Below are 26319 nucleotides of genomic sequence, written 5' to 3'. Positions count from 1 at the left end.
GATTTGTATCCAACCTTGGATTGATCTACACTTGCGAGGAGAGCGCCTGAACGCACCGGCATTTTCTGCTGCAATGCAGACCACAGTTCCCTCTATTTCCAAGACCGCCTAGGATCATCCTAAGACGGAGAAGGTGACGTGGCAGCACTCCCGGACTTTCTATTCACTACGCTATATGGTGTTGTACCCGTAGTGCAACACCCAAAGGTGAGCAGAACTGCTTCTCTTCTCATTTAACCTCAGTTATTAGGAGTAACGGCACATTGCTGCGCTTTTTTTCTGTTCCCTTTTCTTTCTATAGTTTCTCTACTTTAAAGCTAGTGTCATGTCTGGGGTAGGGAGCAGATCAGTCATTGTGCTAGCCCAAACCACTGTCCCTACCTACTTGGATGATTCACGCTAAACAACGCCTCCAGCAATGGGAGATTTTATATAAACAGCCTCCTGCTAATGAAATATCTAATGATAAGTGAACTGGGAAGACTCTCCTATATTTTAGTTGACAATGTATACAGTTATATGTTACATAGAGGGGAATTTATCAAACTATTTAGATGGCTTTTTTCGTATAAATTTGTCGCAGGAAAAGTCGCAGGGCAGTTCCGTGTGACTTTTCCTGTGACATTTCATTTAGAACGTTTGATTTTTATTACCACGCAGTGATCTGATTTAGATCACTTTGTGCAGTGGTAACTAATTTACCATGTGCAACTTTTTTGCAAAGAGTCGCAAAAAGTCGCACAGGCCAGATTTAGAAGAAATCACATGGCAATTCAACCCTACCCTATATCACTCTATGCGATAATTGTATTAAGGGCCGTGTGATATTTAATACAATTGTCGCACGGCCCGCCACTGCTCTGCGACACTTAAACAGAGCAGTTCAGGGGGCATTCATCAACGTCCGTGTTCGCAATTTGATAAATATGGCACACGAACGCCCCTTTGCCCACAACTTTTTTTTTTATCTAAAGTAAACAAAAACCCAGTTCACTTTTGATAAATGCCCCTCATACTCTGTGAACTGTTGATTGATGTAACATACAGGGTTGGTGCCACCAGGTATTTATTGCACTGGCTGACTGTCCATCAGTATATTATTTTCTTGCTATATTCATAAAGCGGAACACCTTTTTAATCATATCAAGTTGACCTGGGGATTGCGTGGACAAATCTAGCATGCAAACTGTGTGAAGATGTTGGTTCTCTAAGCAGTCATTGCCATACCTAGTGCAGCAAGGCAAGCTATGATGGCAACTGAAGACTTGTTCATGGGCTCCCATTGTCTAAAAATACTGTGCTGTTTACAGAATGCCTATTCAGCAGCCTGCACTATTCAGTACTGTAAAAGAAAGGTATACTGACATATGTCATCTCAATGGAGACCAAAGGGACAGTTTTTCGGCCTTGGTCAGGGGCCTATGGATAAATGTGTCATATGCTGGCATGTACAACAAGCAGACATTAAAAAAGAAGACATGGAGGCAGCCTAAGGGCTATTTCAGTCAGCTGTATAATACAACTACATTTTAGGATCTATATTATGGCTGCATCACTCAGACCTCATTTGGTTCTACCAAACTGAACAAAGATCATCATAGGGTTAGGTAAAACCACATAGAATCGGGATGTTGCAGCCGTTATACAGACCCTAAAATATGTCTAATCTTGGCCGCACTGATATTTACAGACAAATAATAAGATTGTGCTGTATGAGTTAAACACCTAAAGTATACTTCATAAAGGATGAAATGTTAATGCAATAATATATCTGTATTTCAGAGAAGAGGCGGTGTAGTTACAATGATGGATCATAATGCTGATAATGTACGGCACCTTTCATCAGTGTGTACAATATATGGCAATGACACCAGATTTCTCTGCATTTCATCACTTCATTTCATACTGTACGAAGAGGTCTGCAAATATTTTACCTTACAAAGCAATGGGGGACAAAGACTGCTATTTGTAATTTCATGTACAAGGGTCTGGGAATAAGTATTTTAGTATGCCATCTGCCAAGAGTTTTGGCTTGAGTGTGTGTAGCCTTCTCTTAGACTGACATAATCTCTTTTCAATTGATCACCGCTCTAAAGCTCAAGTGCACAATTTATCATCTATCTGTCAGATGTTACCCTCTAGAACCGTCACTGCTTTATACCTCATCTCCATTAATTCTTAAACATTATCCCACAGTGGAGACGGTGACATATCTGAATTCTAAGGCTTCAAATCCTGGCATATCTGTAATCTGTGATTAACCAGCCAATAAAGGGTCAGAATTTAAACAGATCACTTTAAGAATAGCATTATCAGTATACCATTATCCCTATCATAGAAATGCTTACAGAGGATAATTCTGTAACTTTACAGAGGTGGATGGATTTAGGTGCTATCTTTGCACAGATCTCGCTGTCATAGACAAACCTCCCTCTACTGCTTGTCAGTTATTGGTAGGGCAGTGAATGGGACACATCCGTACTTCTGCACAAAGTGTCATTAACCCTTAAAGGGGTTATCCAGTTGATGAAAATGTTTCCCCTATCCACAGGGCAAGTCACAGCAATGTCTTGCTCAGCTGGAGATTGGCTGAGAGGGCCATCACTGCCAAGACCATTTTGTCTCGAAAGGTGGGGGGCCCCAGTGGTCAGACCCTCTACGGTCATACACCTATTTCATATACACACCTATTAACTAGATGACCCCTTTAAAACATAAGGTGCATTTTGAGTCTTAGTTTAAACATGCCCAAATATGATATTTCTGCCTGATGCTAGGAGTTTATGCTTCATTTGGGCCGTATTAAGGCTCTGGTTCCAGATATTTTATGGTGGAAGCCAGCTATAAGCAGTATTTTAGAGAACAGGTAGGCCAAAACTACACCTGTTATTTAAAAAAAAATAATAATTTTGACATGTCCCCCACAAATCATTAGCTAGCGCACAGCTGAGATTTACAATGGAGCCTGTCTCATGGAGTCAGGCAGAAGAGACAGCAAGACAGGGAGTCTAGCACTCTCTTTTCCCGGCACCATCCAAGGATTGTTGGGAGTATGAACGCCTAAATCTCGAACAATCAAAACTATTAACATTTATTTGACAGGGACACTTTAACTTTATGTTCAGCCAATGCAGTTAGCAAAAAATTTATGCCACAAGAGCTTGTTTAGGTTTTTTTGGTTATAGCTTCTATGCTACCATTAAAAACAACTATTCAGTCGTATGTGGAACTTTAAAGAAGCTGGTCTAAAGGCAATTTCCATGGGATCGAGGTCTGTTCCATTGCTTTGGCTTTAGGTGCTAAATATAATTGTGCAATAAAAGCTAACTATTAACCATGACTAATATTGGTTCCTGCGAAACTTGTAAGTTAACATAATATAACACAGTATACTTACATCAGGAGAAAATAAAATGTCTTATCCATATGGAAGAGATGGCCATGCACCAGCACAGTATATCACAGTCCTGATGTACGCCATGAGGAAGAGATACTTTGCAGCTTAAAACACCTAAGTGTATCTATTTCGTATGTGTTTCTAATAGCGATGAGCGGCAGAGGCCATATTCGAATTTGCAATATTTCACGAATATATGGACGAATATTCATCCTATATTCATCCTATAGCATATTCGCTATGTTCGTTCTCTTTCTTTTTCATGCCATAATTTTTCATTTTAAAATTTGCGTAGTATGCATGCTTGATTATATCTTTCACCTAAAAGAAGGGAGGGATCAGTGTCCTCTGACTGGAAGTGCCGATATTCGTGAATATTTGCATATTCGCATGTTCAAAAAAAAGAAAACATTCGTCATTACAAATATATATCACTATATTCTAAATCGCGAAATTGCAAAGTGCCGATATTGGCGGTAAAAATTTGCATTTCGAATATTCACACTCAACAATAGTTTCTAACACTTTTAAGACCCCTAAAGATTTTTACATTGATGGAGCAAACAGCATTCTATCAAGCACTGTGTCCCTACAGCTTTCAGCTTTGAGATTTCTGTATCCCCAAACTATGAGGATGTGGAATCACTGTGGGTAGAATTACAAAAGGAGGGAAATACTGAAAAAATAATACTTGGTGTAATCTACAGACCCCCTAATATCACTGAAGAAATAGAAGGTCGGCTGCATAAACAAATAGAGAGGGCCGCCCAGGCAGGTACAGTGGTAATAATGGGAGATTTTAACTATCCAGATATAGATTGGGGTCCGGGGTTGGCTAAAACTACAAAGGGGCGTCAATTCCTAAATTTATTGCAGGATAATTTTATGGGACAGTTTGTGGAGGACCCAACAAGAAGTGATGCCTTGTTGGATCTGATCATTTCCAACAACGCAGAGCTGGTTGGTAATGTAACTGTGCGGGAAAACCTTGGTAATAGCGACCACAATATAGTTACTTTTGACTTAAAATGTAGAAAACAAAGACAGACGGGGAAAGCAAAAACATATAACTTTAAAAAGGCAAATTTCCCTGGGCTGAGAGCTGCACTTCAGGACATAGACTGGGGGGAGGTGTTGTCAAATACTGATACAGAAGGTGAATGGGACATCTTTAAATCAACTCTAAATAACTATACATCTAAATATATACCAAAGGGGAACAAATATAAACGATTAAAACTAAATCCTACATGGTTGACAAATGATGTTAAAAGAGCAATAAACAACAAAAAAATAGCCTTCAAAAAATTCTAATCTGATGGGTCAGCTATAACATTTAAACAGTACAAAGAGCTTAATAAAATCTGTAAAAATGTAATAAAAACAGCAAAAATTCAAAATGAGAGACAGGTGGCCAAAGAAAGCAAAACTAATCCTAAATATTTTTTTAGATATATAAATGCAAAAAACCAAGGACAGAGCATGTAGGACCCCTTAATAATGATAATGGGGATGTTGTCACGGGCGATCAAGAGAAGGCGGAGCTACTGAATGGGTTCTTTAGTTCTGTATACACTATGGAAAAAGGAGCTGACATTGGCCAGGTCAGTGCTGGTAACACATCATGTAATGTACTGAACTGGCTTAATGTAGAGATGGTACAAGGTAAGTTAAGTGATATAAATGTAAGCAAATCTCCAGGGCCAGATGGATTGCACCCAAGAGTTCTTAGAGAGGTAAGTTCAGTAATATCTGTACCCCTGTTCATGATATTTAGAGATTCTCTGGTGTCTGGTATTGTGCCAAGGGACTGGCGCAAGGCAAATGTGGTGCCGATCTTCAAAAAGGGCTCTAGGTCTTCCCCAGGAAACTATAGACCGGTAAGTTTAACGTGCATTGTGGGTAAATTGTTTGAAGGACTTATAAGGGATTACATACAGAAATACATAGGGGATAATAGTATTATAAGTGATAGCCAGGATAGAAGTTGTCATACCAATCTAATTTGCTTTTATGAAGAGGTGAGTAGAAGCCTTGACAGAGGAATGGCTGTGGATAAAGTGTTTCTGGATTTTGCTAAAGTGTTTGATACTGTCCCTCATAGACGTCTGACAGGTAAATTAAGGTCTTTGGGTTTGGAAATTTTAGTTTGCAACTGGATTGAACACTGGCTCATGGATCGTACCCAGAGAGTAGTGGTCAATGATTCGTACTCTGATTGGTCCCCGGTTATTAGTGGTGTACCCCAAGGTTCAGTACTGGGACCGCTGTTGTTTAATTTATTTATCAATGATATAGAGGATGGTATTAACAGCTCTGTTTCTATCTTTGCAGATGACACCAAGCTTTGTAGCACAGTACAGTCTACAGAGGATGTGCATAAGTTACAAGATGACTTGGATAGTCTAAGTGTCTGGGCATCCACTTGGCAAATGAGGTTCAATGTGGATAAATGTAAAGTTATGCATCTGGGTACTAATAACCTGCATGCATCGTATGTCTTAGGGGGGATTAAACTGTCAGAGTCACTGGTAGAGAAGGATCTGGGTGTACTTGTAGATCACAGACTACAGAATAGCATGCAATGTCAGGCTGCTGCTTCCAAAGCCAGCAGGATATTGTCATGTATCAAAAGAGGCATGGACTCAAGGGACAGGGACACAATACTCCCCCTTTATAAAGCATTGGTACGGCCTCACCTGGAATATGCTGTTCAGTTTTGGGCACCAGTCCATAAAAGGGACACTGTGGAGCTGGAAAGGGTGTAGAGACGCGCGACTAAACTGATATGGGGCATGGAACATCTTAGCTATGAGGAGCGATTAAATGAGTTACAATTGTTTAGCCTTGAGAAGAGACTTTTAAGGGGGGATATGATAAACGTATATAAGTATATTAATGGCCCATACAAAAAATATGGAGAAAAACTGTTCCAGGTTAAACCCCCCCCCCCCCAAAGGACGAGGGGGCACTCCCTCCGTCTGGAGAAGAAAAAGTTTAGTCTCAAGGGGCGACACGCCTTCTTTACCATGAGAACTGTGAACTTATGGAACAGTCTACCTCAGGAACTGGTCACAGCAGGAAAAATTAACAGCTTTAAAACAGAATTAGATACATTCCTGGAACAAAATAACATTAATGCTTATGAAGAAATATAAAATCCCATCCCTTCCCCAATATCGCGCCACACCACTACCCTTCAATTCCCTGGTTGAACTTGATGGACGTATGTCTTTTTTCAACCTTACTATGTAACTATGCTGAGTTTGAAGAACCACATACTTCAATGGAATTGTACATGTACATGCTAAAAGTTGTATAAATCATCCCTCTCTTCTGATCAGTGGGGAAGCTAACTCACAGACCCCTAAAGGGCTATTTTATGACATTCTGGCTCAGTAACATTCCTAATAATAGATAGATGTTAACTATCTTATGTAAATGAATCCCATTTATTCTGAACATTTATGGTCTTGGTTTGTCACTGACAGTTGTAAGCAGTGCCTGGTGTAATTCCTGACTATATTACAGATGTCATCAGACTTCTGCAGCCAGTCCATGAATGCTCACTACAGGTAGGATATACATGGTAATGCGTTTACTAATGTTATCTAACCATAGGCTGCACTAACCTTCATACATTTTTAGGTTTGGCAGCAAAAACAAAACCCAAGCTTCTCAATGTAACAATAAATAGAAATCTGCAAATACTGCGATAGAGGAGGACTGCAACACGATAAATATTTTATGCACAGAATCAAAGAATAAAGCATTCCCTATGCTAATGTAATGAATTAAATTAGCACAGATATCAATGAGATGGTATTTAAACAGGAATCCTGGATTCTTCCTCATCTATATGGTATACTATGATAGGAACACAATCTGCTTCAATAACTTCTATGGGAGAGTTTTGTAAGTATACTCTGTGACCTGTGCAGAGGTCATTGTAAAGGCAGGGGAGGCTTAGCTCTAAGCATTACCTGCTGTGAATAATCTGATCCCATTTTATCTATACACTGGTGTCACCTTTAATTATAATCCTATCTGTGATGATAAAGAGGACACAGCTGTAAATTGATATGTACAGAACAGCAAGTCTCTGCTAATTATTAGGCTTAGTGGGCATAATAGAAACTGCAACATTTTTGATTTTTTATAGTTAGTAAAATTTTTAATTAGAAAAAAATTTCTTGAAAAAAAAAATGTTGATTTAAACAATAGGTCATGTCATTCCAAGATGAAAGTCACAAGATTCAATATGTTTGAAAATAATTATATATTTTCTTCGCCCTTTTAAATCCGGTCACTAGGGGTCTCTCTTTCTGTCCTGCTCGCATTCCGTGTCTTTTCTAGCTCTAAGTTTGGTCTCCTGCCAGCCTGGAAGAAGACCAAAGTCAGGAAATGCGGGCAGGGCCTCAGCTCAGCACAGCGCTCACTCTCTGCCTGTCTATCAAGCAGGCAATGATATCTTCATCATGGCAAGTGTGTAGGTCCGCTCTGATCCCCCTCCTCTCTGTGTTAAACATCCAGAGACGGGGGGAATTGAGGGGCAGCCTGCCACAACTGGCTGCCTTTTCTATGCTGCCCTTCTTAGTGTGATCGCAGCATAGAAGAGAGGGGGCGGAAGTTGACGTTACTCCTGCCGGGGAACGCCTCTGATGACGTTACTCCTGCAGGGGAACGCCTCCTCAGGAGCGCTGGAGCTCACAGACAGTGAGCCAAAGGCAGAGAGTATATTAATAGGTAAAAACCCATGAAAACTGAAAAATTCAGGCTGGGGAGGAGTTATTAGGGTGAGGTGAATAAATAGGGATAGGGGGTTTACTTAACTTAATGACAGGTACTCTTTAACAATGCTGTTGAGCTGTATAATTCAGCTCTGATCTGATATAAAACAAAATCGATAATCTAATAGAAATATAGCCTAAATTCCTTTTAATAATGATTCATGCAACCATTTTAATGTTATCCACAAACCATTGCAAACCTTTTAATACACACGTACAGTCTCCCAAAGTACAGTAGCTGAAGCTAAAGTTCAAAACACTGCAATATAATTTAAGTTTTATGGCTGGCTAGCGACAGATGTTTTGTAAATAGTCTTGTGAGTTTGTGCAGTCTTGGGATTCACTATATTAAAAATGTAGTTGTGAGCCGAAGGTACAGTGGTTATAAAAGAAATCTTATAAATACTGCATACAGTATTAGGAATTTACACCACAGTGGGTCAATTAAAAAGTTTATTTCAAATATATTAAGTATGGTATTTATAAATTAACAGCAGAGATGTTACTATTCTATTTCAGTATTTGTGTTTTCCAATAGTGGATATACTTGCTTGTACACAGGCAGCTGAACTAAACACTACATACTTGGTGACAGCATCTGGGTTAATGGGCAGTAGAGCATGGATGACATAAAAATGATGCCCCCCCCCCCCCCCCCTAAGAAAAATATCTGCATAATGTCTATATTTTGTGCCAGTAATAAGCATCAGTATTTGTAAGCCAAAACTAGGAGGGAAACCTATATAGAGAAGGATTATAGAAAGTGTTGTACCTCTTCTGAGTCTTTGTCCCACTCCTGGTTTTAGCTTACAAATACTGACCAAAATACTGCTTTGTGAAAGTGGCCCTAAAGCGGTACGCTGTCATATCCCACAAAAAAATGTACATGGTATGTGTTACTCAGTACCTAATTCTGATCATGTACATGTAAGTTTGTGTCTAGCACCTATATTTCTCCCACAAATATGTTCTTTCTGTAGCTCACTTTGTTTTTCCTCCTGTGCTTTGGAGGGGGTGTGTCCTCACTCTGTATGACTTATCTTCCTTTCTGAGTTTGCTGTTCTTGGTATCTTCATCCAGTCACTACAGGCGGCTCTGTAACCCCGTCCTCTCTGTTTTCATGCTGCAGTCTGATTGGACAGGAGTGAGCACAGAGGAGTGCTAGTCCCACCCTCACTTCCTGGACTTTGTATCAGCCTGTGCCTCAGCTTGGACAAATATGATGCTGCAGCTAAACAGGATTACGTTCTGGATGGTATGGGGACCCCTAGTGATGTTTTTATAAGCCATGATTTCTATAAAAATGATCTAAACATTTCTTATGAAGTATATTAGAAAGATTAATGTTTTTTTTTTCCCAAGATGTACAACATATAAAAGTACATATGTGAAAAAAAAAGCCACTACACTACTGCCTGAAATGCATGGCTCCTGTGGCCCATGTTGTCTTCTCTGGCTGCTTGATATTCTTTGCCATCCTTCCCTCTCCTTGTTTAATTCTCCCATCAATCATTGCAGCTCTGCTGTGCCAACCAGATTAGAGTAGCCCCACCCTCCTGCTCTGTGCAGCAAAGAGAAGTTCAGTGTCTGATTGGCTAAGGCTGCACATACTTCCCAGTTCTCAGCAATAAAGGAAGCATGACTTATCAGTGCAGGCAATTAACCACATGGTCTGTGTCTTTTAAGAGGGTGGGGGCTGCTTTCAGAGAGGGATTAGGATAGAGAAAGAGTGGATGGCTGGATGATGCCATTCCCTCATTTCATGCATATAAGTGACAACCAAAGAGGGGAAACTGCTCTTTATAGCTAATTAATAATATTTAGACAATTAAATAGGTTGATGAGAGGGAAAGGATTGGCTTTGGGTTTAGCTCCCCGGAGTACCCCTTTAACCTCCTGGAGACGCAGGGCGTATGCATATGCCCTGCATCCCCGATCCTTCAAGACTCAGGGCGTACCTGTACGCCTTGGTCGAGTTTAACAGGTTTAAACCGTTGTCACCGACGGAGAATGGGTTAAACTCGGTGGGTCCCGGTTGCTACGGGCAGCTAGGACACACGGCTAATGCCTGGCATTTACCCTTTAGACGCAGCGATCAAAGTTGATCGCAGCATCTAAAGCGAAAGTAAAAGATTCCCGGCAGCTCAGCGGAGCTGATCGGGAATATAGAGACATCCCGATCAGCTTACCAGACAACGGGAGGGTCCTTACCTGCCTCTCCGTCGTCCAATCAGCAATCTACTGCTCCATGCCTACATAGTAGGCTAGAGCAGCAGAGCGCAGGTTACACTGATTAATGCTATGCAATGACATAGCATTGAACAGTGTATACAATCCAAAGATTGCATGGTATAGCCTCTTATGGGAGCTAAAAAAAAAAAAAAAAAGTGTAAAAAAATTTAATAAAAGTTCCTTAACCCCCCGATTAAAAGTTTAAATCACCTCCCTTTTCCCATTTTTTAAGTAAAATAATGTAATAAAGAATAAAAATAATCACATGTGGTACCGCCGTGTGTGTAAATGTCCGAACTATTAAAATATAAGGTTAGCTAAACCACACGGTCGATGGCGTACGTAAAAAAAAATACCAATGTCCAAAATTGTGCATTTTTGGTCACTTCATATACCATAAAAATATTAAGAAAAAGCAATCAAAAAGTCTCATCAAAACAAAAATGGTACCAATAAAAACTAAAGACAACGGTGCAAAAAATGAGCCCTCATACTGCCCCGCACTTGGAAAACTAAAAAAGTTATAGAGGTCAGAAGATGCCAATTTTAAACATACTACTTTTGGTGCATGTAGTTTATAATTTTTTTAAGTATTAAAATAAAACAAAACCTATAAAAATTGGGTACACTTGTAACCGTATGGACCTACAGAATAAAGATGAGGTGTCATTTTTACTGAAAAATGTACTGCGTAGAAACGGAAGCTCCCAAATTTACAAAATGGCATTTCTTTTTTTATTTCACACCACAAATATTTTATAATATAACCTGCAGCGAAACCAAAAACACATTAAGTGATGTCATTACAAAGTACAATTGGTAATTCAAAAAACAAGCCCTTTTTATGGGTCTGTAGGTACAAAATTGAAAGCGTTATGGTTTTTAGAATGCAAGGAGGAAAAAACCAAAATGAAAAAACGAAAATTTGTTGAGTCCTTAAGGTGAAAATAGGCTGAGTCCCTAAGGGGGTAAGCCAGTTCCAGACAAGAAATAAACGTCTGTGTTGTTAGTTCGTGTAATTAGACGTATGGTCTGGCCAGGATTAGTGTCCACAATATGGATGCAGAAATACAGCGATATCATGTTCTACTGAAACTGGCCTTACATTGTACTGAACCTCAGCTACAGTTTGTTGTTAAGAAACCTACTACTTTGACTACTTAGCACAGAATTAGCTAAATTTATATGAATAAGTGACAGGTTATACAGAAACTTACCACACAATTATGTATCAATCTATTCAGCTCCTTCTGCTTGGATTCCACTTCCTGTTTTTAATGTGACAGGTTCCCTTATAGTTATGTACATAGTATATTTTCATACTCTATTATTCCATAAACAAACATATTAGAAATGGGTACTTATACAAATATACATTCAAGTCAAATTTTTCAGGTAAAGGTTAGGGGATAAGAATAGGGGATAAGATGTTAGATCGCGGGGGTACCACCGCCGGGGACCCCTGCGATCTCCGGGCCGGCAGCAGTGGAGTCCGGAATATGGAAGCTTGCAGCTTCCGCGTTCGTGACGTCACGCCACGCCCCCTCCATTCATATCTATGGGAGGGGGCGTAGCGGCTAGTACATAGCCATCATGCCTCCTCCCATAGAGGTGAATGGAGGGGGCATCGCCAGTCATCAGGCCAGGAGCGGTGGGACACCTGCAATCTAAAGTCATATCCCCTATCCTTTTGTACACTTTATGGTAAAAATATCATGTTTTCTTTATTCTTTGGGTCAATGCGATTAAAATCATGCCCATGGTTACATACATTTCTATTATTGTACTGCTTTTAAAAAATCTCAAACTTTTTTTCACAAAATCAGTACATTTAAAAATGTCCTATTTTGACCACCTCTAACTTTCTTATTTTTCCGTATTCTGGGATGTGTGAGGGCTCATTTTTTTGTGCCATGATCTGTAGTTTGTTTGAGTACCAACTTTAGTTAGTAGTATAAACTTTTGCGTATATGTGACTTTTTGATTACTTTTTATAAAAAATTGTTGTAGTTTGATGTGACAAAAAAGCTGAAATTTTTTACTTCATTTTTTTTTCACATTTATGCCGTTCACCGTAGGGGATCATTAACAATATATTCTTATAGTTCAGACATTTACACACGCGACAATACCAAATATGTTTGTTATATATCGTTTTTTATGCTTTTTTTTTTGTATTCATATGGCAAAAGGGGTGATTTTAAACTTTATTGGGGGAGAGTCTTTTTCACATTTTTTCCACTTTTTTTTTTTATTTATTTCAAACTTTTTTAGTCCCCATAGGGGATGTGTGTACGGGCACCTGTAAAAGAACATTTCTGAACAGCCACGGATTCTAAAAATGGAGCAGTTAACCAAGCAGTAAAGCAAATTTTACAACGTTTCTGATGTGAAAATAATGTACAGTCTATGAAACCTGAACAGTAATCCTTGCCATTAATTTCTGCACTCTCTTCTGAACTGTAAGAGGGTATAATGCGGTCAGCTAGTGACACCTGCTGGTAATGTTCAGTCATTTTGCTTCTAAGCGTTCTGCTTCTTTCTTCGCAGTTATGGATTTACATAATGCGAAAATTCGGGGTCTGTTACATGTTAACATGCTTTGGATATAGATAAAATACATTTTCTTTATAACTAAAGCCAATGTGACATTTTTACAATAAGTGATGCATACCATAAGGCAGTGGTCTCCAAACTGTGGTTCTTCAAATATTGTAAAACTACAATTCCCAGCATGCCCAGACAGCCGTTGGCTGTCTGGGCATGCTGGGAGTTGTAGTTTTGGAGACAGTTTGGAGGCCACTTTCATAAGGGAATATAAACTGTTGTACAGAAAAGTTGTGTATAAAACATATCTATACATACACTGCCTTCAAACAACTTCATCTTTTGTATTTCCTTCCTACTCTATTCCAATATATTTAGGTGTCACCGAAGGAAATAAAAATCCTTGGGGTATTTTCTTTTATTTCACACTTATTTAGGTTTCTATGTATTTCTATTACTTACACATTGCATTCAACATGACTGTACCTGTATTACAAGGACACGAGAAATTTCATAGGACGGCATTTGATCCTCTATTAGAGTGAAGAAACCCATGCAAACAGGAGAAAGATGCAAACAACATCAAATATTTGTCCTCTATGGGAAAAGTACATGTTTTTATACATTGTATGCCTAAACAGCGAGCTACATCACAAGCCTCTATGAATACGTTTTATACTTTTGAATGCGTCAACGGATGCTAATAAGGGATGCAGGCCCGGTGCAAGGATTTTTGCCACCCTAGGCGAAGGCTAATTTTTCCAATACACTGTGTGAACCCAGCCGTATACCTCAAACATATGTATCAAATGTGATGTGATCAGAGCCTGCAAAGACGGAGATGCTGTATAAAGCCATGTTCCATTCTAGCTGATTAAATCCAAAGATGATGGATACTCTGTATAAGCAAAGTCTCTGTTCACATCTGTCCAATGTCAATAGAATACCACCATATACACAGTCTCCAATAACATCTGGGCCATAGTATCCGCTCTAAATTTAAACCATGACGCGGTACCTATAATGGGGTGTGTCCGATTCTGCCAGTTTCTGTTAGTTTAAAAATGATGGAATCTGAGATTGGGGTATGGGCGTCAAATATATATATATATATATATATATATATATATATATATATATATATATAAAGAGAAGGCCTGACTCACTGACTCATCAACGCCCAGCCTAAACCCTTGGACCTAGAAAGCAGAATTTTTTCACAGATGTTGTTTTTAAGGCGTAGACGAGGAATAAGAAAGGATTTTTCAAAATTCAACCCATAAGGTGTGAAAAAGGGGTTGAAAGTTTGTATGAAAGTCCGTCATTTTTGAAGCTAGAAGCATGAAACTTTGTTTTTTAGGCTCACAATTAGAGATAAAGAAACACATGTTTTAACGTTTTCTAAAATTCCATCCGTGAGGGGGTGAAACGGAGGTTCAAAGTTTCTATGAATTAACCCCTTGCTGCAGAACTCGGGTATACCCGCACGGTCCCGGCTGCTATCAGCAGCCAGGACCCGTGGCTAATGCTAACTTTGGCTAACTGTGGCTAACTTTTTAGACGCGGCGATCAAAGTTGAAAGAATTTGGGTTGTTTGGATGCCCGTAGACTTTACCCAAAACTTCCTCATTATTATAGGATCATAAATAGTAGTTCTATGTTACCCACGGGCAAAAGCTAATGCAATATATATATATATATATATATATATATATACACACACACAAGCAAAAAGAAAAATAGCCAGCACAACTACCTAATACACGGGTGCGCGCTGCTGTGGCAAATACAGAGTATACAAAAAAAGAAGGTTGAAGCAGCACACTTGGTCAAAAAATGGAGGCTCTTAGCACACTTTTTGATCAAAACGTGTCCCCCATCGACCACACGGAGGTGGCCTCATTTTGGATAGGACCCTAACACATATGCCCAACAGAGGTGAGTGTTAGGAGTGTTAGGCTCAGAATTTATGTTAAGGTCCCATCCGAAATGAGGCCACCTCCGCGTGGTGGATGGGGGGACACGTTTTGATCAAAAAGTGCGCTAAGAGCCTCCATTTTTTTGACCAAGTGTGCTGCTGCCATTTTCTTTTTTTTGTATACTATATATATACATATATATATATTATATCATATATTACATTTGACACCCATACCCCATTAGATATATATTAGATATATCTAATCATTCACTCAACAGGTAGCATCTTGAAGGAAATAGTCATCAACCTATATTCCTTCCGGGAGTCTTAATCACTTGTAGCTGAGCATTGACTGACTGTCTGTTAATAGACATTAGCCTGTACCCGTGCTCATAAATGCTTTATGTGTGCTGTTGTCCACAGACTGAAGAAGTCCTGAAGATTGATGGAGGGCCATGCTATTCAAACAGCAGGCGTTGCTGAGACAGAAGCTTTTGGTGCTAGGCAGCCTTGCTGTTGGAAGTCTCCTATATCTAGTTGCCAGAGTTGGGAGCTTGGATAGGTAAGTGCCTTAAGGTTATATGATTTGAACTTTGTTCTTTGTCTATAAATGTAAAACATTGAGGGATGGAGACGTCATGTATTAGAAAAAATCCCTGCTAATTTTTATCAGAGGAAATGCATTTATGTAACTTCTCTCCATGTGTTAGGGTTAAGCTGCACATTTCACATCTTCTGTGTGTTCCAAAATTTGTTATGCAAAAACTTCAAAATAAGAAGCAATGAAAGCAATACTGTAAATAAATATTTGACAGTTATGTATGTTTAACCAAAACACAAAAGAAGGGGCATCTTTCCATTATAGTTTTTCTCAGTGTTGGTTCCAATATTGGTTTTGGCTAAAAATACTGTGAAAAATGCTACATGTGAACCCACTCTTGCTGGTTTATCGCATATAGGGCCAGTATACGAGATCTGTATTCCTAAATAGTTGTTTCTGATACTGCAGCAGCTCTTGGTGTTGTCCAATCCATCACCAGTGCTCACACGTCTAGTTTTGCCATGTGCAGCCTTTATTTGTTATTCATTTTATTTTCTCTGTAGAATCGGCAGCATCCTTGGCCGCTCAAGCTATAAAATACAACATTGTGTTTGTCATCTTATGTAAGGTTACAAACTGTTCCTTCAGTGTTTTCCACGCTTGTGTGAATAATCCATACAATGACGCTGTTTTACAATGCATTTATTAGACTACATGAATCATTTAAAAGCTAAGAAGTCCTGTCCACTATTTTGGTGAATCTCTTGATATCAACAATGTGTCCTTCAATGTGTCCTTCTATAAAGAAGCCTTAAACTGAGGTGTAAAGGCAAATCACACTAATTTAACCTCATGCATTGGATTATATCAGCTTTTCAGCAGTTTGAGGCAATGCTGTTGTATTTATTATCCCTAGAGGCACTAAGTACTCACTGTAGAGGAAACACTCATGCATTAAAATATCAGGATAAACAGGAGACGGCTTACTGAATATGAATGAGATAATAATCCCACTTTATGGGGAATTAGCAACATTTCATTAGATTGAAGTAAACTCAGGTCAATTATATTGAGTGTATGCATCTTTAATAGCCTTCAAATCCTCCAATATCAAGTGGATGTTACTAGTATAGTAGCTGTAATAAATAGACATGAATAAGTGTTTTACAGGTAAAATTTGCAATCTAGTGCAATGAGGAAAATGTTTCTTATTTTCTTACAACTGTCTAATCTTAAAAAGGCAACGAAGTAGCATTAGCATAATTTTCATATTGTAAGATTATCCTTACAAGGAACTTTTTCTTACTGCCTGTTACTGGGGGGTGGGGGGGGGGGGGGGGGTCCCTGGTGCCCCTCTGGCCTTTATTGATAAATCTATCCCTATACCCAAATAGGGAAAGCTCTATTACTCCAGGCTGGTGGGGTGGGGAGAAGCCACCGAGACCACCCTGATGACTCATGGTTTAGGCAGAATGACAGTGATGACAGGTTCAGAACGCTGGCGATAGTCCGCCTCCTATAGACTTGCATTGATGGGGTGTGGCGTGACATCATGAGGGGGCATGGCCGTGACATCACGAGCCTCGGTGTCCGCACTCAGCGTTCAGAACAAAATGTTCCAAATGCTGAGACAGTGGAGTACCCCTTTAATAAAAGCCTGTAATCAGTCCTAAAAAAAACTTCTATAATTTTGTAGCCGCAACTCCCCCAATACCAAGTGTTTTACTTATTTGCTAGCAATGTTGCAATCCTTGCAATTAAAGGGGTATTCCCATCTAATAAAATGTAATTTCTCAGGGAGGTTCTAGCTTCTTTGCGGCCACTGGAGGTGGTTGGGAAGCCGAATGCAGCCAATGTCCTAAATTTCTTAGGAGGCATGTTCATATGTATGAGCCACACAGAAATATAAGCCACATGCATTGTGTGTGCAGATAACTGGTATCTCCATATTGCACTGTTTTCTTCCCTAGAAGCAATGCTTTAATGCAAAATAAGACAGTATACTTCTTCAATAGGCATTATAATGTGTTAAAAGAGTTTAGGTCCAAAGCATAGGGCATAACTAGCTGATTGGTGGGGTCTCACTGATGGGACCCCCACCAATCAGGAGAACAGAGGTTAAATATCCCCATGGATAAATGGAGTATACTGCGTATGCACAGCCAACATTACATTTACTATCTATGGGACCTTCGAACATTGCCGAGATCAGGCATACAATGATTGGTTTCTCCTGTCTGTTCAGCATGCTTTATTATAGGAAGTATTTTTAATCTTCTAAACATTTGTCATTACAGGCTGCCGCCAATTTGTTCAGTCGAAGGTAGATTCAGTCCACAAAATCAGGATGCAATCACTCTTCGTGCTATGCAGTATAAAAGAGGACTCTTACATGAATTCCGTAAAGGAAATGCGACTAAAGAGCAAATTCTCCTACATAACTTGGTCCAGCAGCTACCAAAGGCGATCATTATTGGTGTGAGAAAAGGAGGAACTCGAGCCTTACTTGAAATGTTAAATCTCCATCCAGCTGTGGTGAAGGCCTCTCAAGAAATTCATTTTTTTGACAATGATGAGAACTACGCAAAGGGTATTGAGTGGTACAGAAAAAAGATGCCCTTCTCCCATGCTCACCAAATAACTATAGAGAAAAGTCCTGCCTACTTTATCACAGATGAGGTCCCTGAAAGGATTTATAAAATGAACTCCTCTATTAAGTTACTCATAATTGTTAGAGAGCCAACGACAAGAGCCATTTCTGACTATACACAGGTGTTGGAGGGCAAGGAAAGGAAAAATAAGACCTACTACAAGTTTGAAAAAATGGCTATGGACCCAAATACCTGTGAGGTGAACACTAAGTACAAGGCAGTGAGGACCAGTATCTATACAAAGCATCTGGAAAGATGGTTGAAGTATTTTCCTATTGAACAGTTCCACATAGTTGACGGGGATCGGCTAATCACCGAACCACTGCCAGAACTGCAGCTGGTAGAAAAATTTCTTAATCTGCCACCCAGGATAAGTCAATACAACCTATACTTTAATGCTACCAGAGGTTTCTATTGTTTGCGGTTTAATGTTGTCTTTAACAAGTGCCTGGCTGGTAGCAAGGGGCGCATCCATCCTGAGGTCGATCCCTCAGTCATTACCAAATTGCACAAGTTCTTTCATCCTTTTAATCAGAAGTTTTACCAGATCACTGGGAGAACATTTAACTGGCCCTAACGACTACTATTTTCTACAACACTATGTGTTGCACATTGCTTTCAGTAAAGTCTATAATAGGACAATTATGCACTTTTCTTGGACACCTTGAATAGAAAAAAAAATTAATTTCTTGAGAAAAATTAATTTATGTATATGACCAAATATTTAAAGGAAACCGTTTCTATTGAAAAAGAAACAGATCCCTTCCTTATATATACTGAAAGTACGATTAGCATTCTAACAAAATGGAAATTTCACTTTAAAATTTCAGACAATAAGAATAGTGGCAATGTTTCCTACAGAAAAGATCAGCATTCCATTATATCACTTACCCACAGATGCCTCAATAAAACATGTATGTATAATCGTAAACTAGCCATATAGGTACCCATAGGTATTAGATCAGTGTCACTTAATGCAACAGATTTCAACAGGATCAGCACAGAGTTCATGTACATGGGTGCCTTCAGGTGTCTGCTCCATTTTTCAGCCTAAAGGGGTTGTCTAGCGATACAAAGATTTTTGCAAATGGGACAGGCTGACAAACAAAAACACACACAGAAAATACCCAATCATTGGTCCCAGAGGTAACCCGGCTTGGGTTGAGTTGGGGACCAGGAAGTGGAGATCTGCAGTGAATGTTGGAATTGCAGTAGTAGGGGATTGGTCAAGTAAGTAACCAGCAACGGGTCCTGCTGGCCTTTATTGATACATCTCTTCTTATACCCACACAAAGAGACATCTACCATAATAAGTGAGCTTGTCCCTGTCTCCCTCTTTCATACAGCCCATAGTTTGGGCATCATAAAAACACTAGAAATAGACATTTAGATAATATTTTATTCATATGAACATTTAGCTTTCAGCAGCATGATATGTAGACCCAAAAGGCAACCCCAGGCATTCGCTAATACTATCTGCTCTTGTCCATTTTTGCCCTAGCTATATAGAATGCAAAGCTATTGCTGCGTTATGTGACTGCAGACTTCCTTTCACCTCCACAGACAAAAGCATGCAAGCTTAGTTGGATTCCGTGTTGAATCCACTTAAAATCCAGGTGAAAAGCACATCCTTCTGTTTTCTAAGAGAAATCAAACTGTAATTCTTACAGTGCAATTTTTTTCCATTGCAAACATAAAAAATGTGGGTTCCATGTAGAAGCTGCATCAAGTAGCCTGGGTGAGTATTAGCCACATTAAATAGGCATAATCTACATCATACAAGCTGCAAATACAGAGCAGAACTTAAAGGGATACTCCCACCCTAGATATCTTATCCCCTATCCAAAGGATAGGGGATAAGATGTCTGATTGCGGGGGTCCCGCCGCTGGGGACCCCCGCAATGTTGCATGTGGCATCCACCTGTTTCTAGGGTCTAGGTCGCGTCATGGTAACGGAAGTCTGTGATGTCAGGACTCCGCCCCATGTGACGTCACTCCCCGTCCCCTCAATGCAAATCTATGGGAGGGGGACGTCACGCCCCCTCCCATAGACTTGCATTGAGGGGATGGGGCGTGACGTCACACAGGGGCGGAGTCCTGACGTCACGGACTTCCGTTCCCGTGGTCGTGACCCAGACCCTCCAGTGTTTCCGGACAAGAAACAGGTGGGTGCTGCATGCAACATTGCGGGGGTTCCCAGCGGCTGGAACCCCACGATCAGACATCTTATCCCCTATCCTTTGGATAGGGGATAAGATGTCTAGGGTGGCAGTACCCCTTTAAGGAGCATGTTTATGGAAAGGCATTTCAGATTTCACATTAGATTGAATGGTGTTCATTCTCCTACACACAATGTCTGCCTTAAAGGGGTTGTTCTAAAATTAACACTTAATAGAAGATAATTGTATGAGTGCAATCACTGGGACCTTCTACAATCTACAGAACGGGGTTCCCAAAGAATGGGCCCATGTGCTTTCACTTCATTTACTTGCTATGGGACTACCAAAGATAGGCTAAGTGTATTTTCACTTATGCAGATGAGTACTGGCTGTCTTTGATAGTCCTATAGACAATGAATGGTGCAGCAGTGTGCATGCCCATCTGCAGCTTCATTCTGACAGTAGCATTTGGAACCTTGTTCACAAGATTGGTGGAAGTTACAGTGGTCGGGTCACACATCCCCTATCCTTTGGGCGGGGAAAAGCGTTAATGGTGCCACAAATCCTTTAAAACTACATTGTGAAGACTCAAGCATACACGTTGATATGCATGTAGGCATAAAGAGTATAGTCAGACTACATTGGCAAAAGCTAATTTTAAAGCAATATATAATAACATTTGGTTAAATAAACCTATGTAAGCCATTTACTCATGATCACTTAGCTTACAATGACTAATAGTTCCCATAGATAAAAAGAATATTGACAGTACTACCAGAATAGACTACTACTCAATGTAATACTTTTATTTATTGGTGGAAAGATCAACGGGACATACATAGTTTTTCAACACTGACACAACATGCAGTCCTCCAGTTTAAGTGTGTTTTGCCTTTAATGATCCTACTACCAACTTTGGAATGAATATTAAAGGGCATGCACATACAATGCATTTAAAAAGTTTTCACTTTTTTCACAAATTGTTATGTTTGAAAAATAAAATAAAAAAATCCCCTTGTGATTCTGCACTTGATACTCCATAATAACAAAGTAAAAACGGAATGTTAGAAAATAATTTATAAAAAATAAACATGCCAATGTAATATTTTAGTTGTTTAAGTATTCAACCCCATAGTACTAAATTCAAGCTCCTTTGACTACTTTGGCTGTAATTACAGCCTCCAGTCTTTTTGGGTATAATGACAAAAGGTTTGCACACCCGGATTTGGGGATTTTCTGTCATTATTCACTGCAGAACCACTCAAGTTCTGTCAAGTTGGATGGAGACAGTGGGAGGACAGCCATTTTCAGATATCTCCAGAGGTTTTCCATTAGGTTTAATTCAGAGCTGTGGTTGAGCCACTCAAGGACATTCTAAGTTGTCTCTGCTGTGTGCTTAGGGTCTTGTTGGAAGGTGAACCTTTGGCCCATATATGGCACAGAGCACTCTATGTTTTATTAACAATATGTCTGAAGGAAAGTTGAAAAGAGAAAAGTACAACCATGACCAGTCCCTTTTTGCCAGCCATTAAAAAAAACACCCCTACAATATGTTTGCTGTCAACAGCATGCTTCATGTAGGGATGGTATTGGGCAGGTGATAAGCAGTGGCTGGTTTCCTCCAAACACAACGCTTAGAACTGAGGCCAATAAGTTCAATCCTGGTTTCATCAGACTATAGTTTCTCATAGTCTAAGAGTCCCTGCAGTGATTGTTAACCTTCTCAAAAGTTTCTTCCATTTGCACTTTGAACCTCAGCCAAAGTGACCATTGGGCTCTTGCTTATATTTGTTACTAAGGTTTTTCTCCCCTGATTATTTAAATTAACAATTTTGGAAAGTTCTTCGGTACATTCAGTGCAGCAGATATTTTTTTGTACCCATCTCCAGACCTATGCCTCCACACAATCCTGTATCTGATCTCTATAGGCAGTACTTTCCATATCATGGCTTGGTTTATTTTATCTGATATGAATTGTCAACTGTGAGACCTTTAATGGACAGGGGTCTGTCAAATCAGATCCAAGCATCTAAATTAACCACTACAATGTAGGTGCAGAAACATCTCAGAGACAGTCAAGAGATATAGGAGTCCCACAGATCTAAGCATCAAAGCAAAGTGTCTGAATATTTGTTCATGCAAAGTATTTTCTTCATGGGGCATTAGGTGCAGAATTGGAAGGACTTGATATTTTTGATTCTTTGGCACAAGCCTTCAACAAAACATGACAAAAAGTGAACGGATCTGAAAACTTTCTGAAAGCATTATATTTGCACTGATTTATTTTATTTTTTTTACTTTACAAATGGATCGACAATTAAAAATATAAACAAACTCTTGATGTACAATATGGTACCACTATGTATCTCCATTGTTCCTGGCAACAACCAATCATTGTGTAGTCTGATCCCCGGTCACATTTCCATCCTTTCATTACCTACTCCTTGCTAACCTTTTAATATACATTAGCAGGAGGTAGGGGACAAATTAAAGGGAGCATGACCAGCCGGGTCAGACTACACAGGGTCTACTTCTAGTATTTTACCAAGGAGACTTACAGGTCTTCATAGGAGCTGTAGATACAAAAGGAGTTTTTTTTTTTTGGATGCATTGGAGCAATAAGAATAGATGACTTTTCCTTTGCATTCCAAATAGCTTTGGATTTCTTTTTAAAAGTATATGTAAGAAAGCACAAACAGTTTTTTATTTTGACTGAACACACTTCGTAATGATTGTGGATAACAATGCTTCTCCAGCCCATGCAAACAGTTCTCCCCAAACAGTATTTAATGCAAACAAGAGTAGAGTGTATAATAGAAATTTAAATACAAAATAATATATGCTGTGTACATCAAACACAAAAACCAGAAGCATCCATTAGGAATAAAAGACATGACTTTATATGCAATGCATTCTAGCTGAAAGAAGTTTTCTATATATACATAGAGATTACACTGAGTTAGATCGGTCTACGAGAGATATATACAAATGAAGCAGCAGGTTTCTATAACTTACTGTCTGTTTCATTAAAGGGGTACTCCGGCGCTAAGACATCTTATCCCCTATCCAAAGGATAGTGGATAATATGCCTGATCGTGGGGGTCCCACCGCTGGGGACCCCCGTGATCTTCCACACCGCACCCCGTTAGAATCAGCCCCCGGGCATTATCCCTTTAAGATACTAAGCCTTTACTGTCAAAAGATTCTACTATTTTCATATAAATAAATCAGTGCTCGTCTTATTCTTGTTCCAAAGTTACTGTGGTGAATTTGCACTATAATTTCTTGTACAGGTACCCGTCACTTGTAGCATGTTGACAAAAAGAAAAAGAAGCCCAGCTATCCCCCTCAATGCGTATTTGTCAAAAGAGACGTTCTGTAAATAATGTATATTTTATTGTACATACTGTTTCACATTAAGTAATTATATTTTGTAAAACTGAGTATGACTCAACTTTAAATTATTGTGAGAAGTTTTATTGTGGTAACTTAAAATGGAATGAATTAAAATCACTAAATGTGGATTTCTTTCACTTGTGGTTCTGTCATGCGCTCTTACCAGTTTTAAAATATGCGAATATTTCAGAAGTACTCCTGTCTTTTTCTTTTTTAGTATTCCTGCAGTGCCATCTATTTCATCTTAGCTCAACTGCATCCATGCACTGTATTATTGCAGCTGGGTCACATGACCAGCACTTGAACCTCCAGTCTGACAACCAGTAAATTATATGCACTAATGTATAGAGGAGAAGTCAATCAAATCATTTTCTATCAGATCTGTCCTGGCACCCAGGTCCTTGGGCTCCAACTGGCCTACTGGGGAGCTGGTGAATCTAATCTGAAAATAACTACTGACTAAAATATACAATTTTATTTGCATTCATTAAAACCTAAAACCTTGTACAATGATCTCAGATAAAGTCCTGACATGAATAATAAATAACCACACACTAAAGTTGCAGGGATATTTTAAGAGGTATAGGGATAACATGTCAAAAACTCACATGATTTGCGAATGCATTCTTTTACAGGTCCACAGGGGTGCAGTTCTACACATATGTCCCACGCCTTTCAGTCTGTTCCTCTTAAACAATGGTCCTAAGAAAAACTAACTAATCACTATCACCCTTTCTTTCCTCAAGTGTGACCTCATACCTAAGCAAAAACTGTGCAGTATGTCTCAATAAAGACTGGTTGTATGGTTGTCTGTGTCATGGGACTAACAATTGTCTCTCGTCCCTTACTGGTCCTAGACATCAATCATGTCGTGCCAGGTGATAGTGTAAAGGATTTTAGATAACCCTTGTTTTTTTTCAGTGAGTTGGTGTGTGTATATATGTATGTATGTTTGTATAGGCCGGATGAGGCGCATATAGCGTGAAATAACCGGTTATCGCCTCACACCTGAGCGCCTGTTACAGCATGGTCCCCGTTCCGTTGGTCTAACTATCATATATTCCTAGGAGCCGGCTGTCGCTAACCTAATGGTGAGTGCGGGTATTTTATTTTTGAGCTTATCTTCTATGCACATTGATTTTCTCCTATGTTCGGATCTTCCCAGCACCACCATAGCTGACAGCCTTTTTTGGACCCGCCTCCGTGTAAGCTGTTCGTTTGGAGTTTAACCCTATCATTTCTGTAGCAATCGCAAGTAGTGCTATTCCTTCCTTCCTTACTCACCATATATATATATCTTCTCTGCAGCCTGCTCTACAGCCTCTTTATGATCTCCTATTGGGATTGGCTCACAACTTCAGTACCACACACATTAAAGGGGTACTCCGGTGAAAGCTGTTTTTTTTGTTTTTGTTTTTTTAAATAAACTGGTGCCAGAAAGTTAAACAGATTTGTAAATTATTTCTATTTAAAAATCTTAACCCTTCCAGGACTTATCAGCTGCTGTATTCTACAGAGAAATTTGTGAATTTATCTTCTGTCTGACCACAGTGCTCTCTGCTGACACCTCTGTCTGTCTCAGGAACTGTCAAGAGCATGAGCAAATTCCCATAGCAAACCTATCCTGCTCTTGACAGTTCCTGAGAAAGACAGAGGTGTCAGCAGAGAGCACTGTGGTAGAAAAGAAATTTGAAAAGAAAAGAACTTCCTCTGTAGTATACAGCAGCTGATAAGTACTGGAAGGGTTAAGATTTTTAAATAGAAGTAATTTACAAATCTGTTTAACACCAGTTGATTAACAAAAAAAATTTTCACCAGAGTACCCATTGAAAGAGCAATAAGAGTCCTATGCTTTTTTTTGTGCACCTCCTCTTTTTGGTGGCCAGTGATTTCTGCAATTATCATGGGCCGCTGCCCTGGCCCTAGTCAGGGTTGTAGAGGGTTCAACTTGAAGAGAGTTGATGATGCCAAGTTCTATTATTGTGTAATATTCTATCACCTTTGTCCCATTTTTTTTTTTTTTTTTTTTGCACTGCACAGGGCCCACACCCAAAGCAAGTTTTTTTGTTGTCTCTGACTTTTCCCAACATTCCATGCGGCCAGAGACAATATGTCATAAGAGTCACTTGGTCTCCAGGGGGGCTGGTTATGTTGCAGTGGTTTAACGGATAGCATTCCTTCAGTAAATTCCTTATATCCTGCTATCTAACCACCCAGTGCAGCATAGCCATTCTCCACTGGAGACCATGTGACCTATAACATATTGTCTCTGACTGCATGGAATGCTCAGAAAGGTTAAAGACAACATTATAAAAAAAAAGAAGAAAAAAAAAAAAAAAGACACACATTAACCCCTTAAGGACAGAGGGTTTTTTCCGTTTTTGCATTTTCATTTTTCCCTCATCACCTTTTAAAATTGTAACACTTTCAATTTTGCACCTAAAATTCCATATTATGGCTTATTTTTTGCGCCACCAATTCTACTTTGCAGGGACAGTAATTTTACCAAAATATCCACGGCGAAGCGAAAAAATAAAATGTGCAACAAAATTGAAGAAAAAAAAATGCCATTTTGTTAGTTTTGGGGGCTTCCGTTTCTACGCAGTGCATTTTTCGATAAAAGTGACATCTTATCTTTATTCTGTAGGTCCATACGGTTAAAATGATAGTATACTTATATAGGTT

The 26319-nt window shown here is 39.3% G+C and overlaps 1 protein-coding gene across 5 annotated transcripts in view; it reads left to right on the top strand.

Moving 5' to 3' along the window:
- The window catches only part of HS3ST5 (heparan sulfate-glucosamine 3-sulfotransferase 5), a 295067-nt gene extending 271305 nt beyond the window's left edge, over positions 1-23762 (top strand). For all 5 annotated transcript variants that reach the window (XM_056566358.1, XM_056566360.1, XM_056566361.1 and 2 more), the window contains 2 exons: positions 15311-15449; positions 17726-23762. In XM_056566358.1, coding sequence (XP_056422333.1) covers positions 15343-15449; positions 17726-18656 — 1038 coding nt within the window. In that variant the 5' untranslated portion in view covers positions 15311-15342 and the 3' untranslated portion in view covers positions 18657-23762. The remainder of the gene's footprint in view (positions 1-15310; positions 15450-17725) is intronic.
- The last annotated feature ends 2557 nt before the right edge of the window (positions 23763-26319 follow it).

This window comes from Hyla sarda, chromosome 3 (assembly GCF_029499605.1).
Source record: "Hyla sarda isolate aHylSar1 chromosome 3, aHylSar1.hap1, whole genome shotgun sequence".
Classification (NCBI taxonomy): domain Eukaryota; kingdom Metazoa; phylum Chordata; class Amphibia; order Anura; family Hylidae; genus Hyla; species Hyla sarda.
This window is presented reverse-complemented; position numbering and strand designations above follow the sequence as displayed.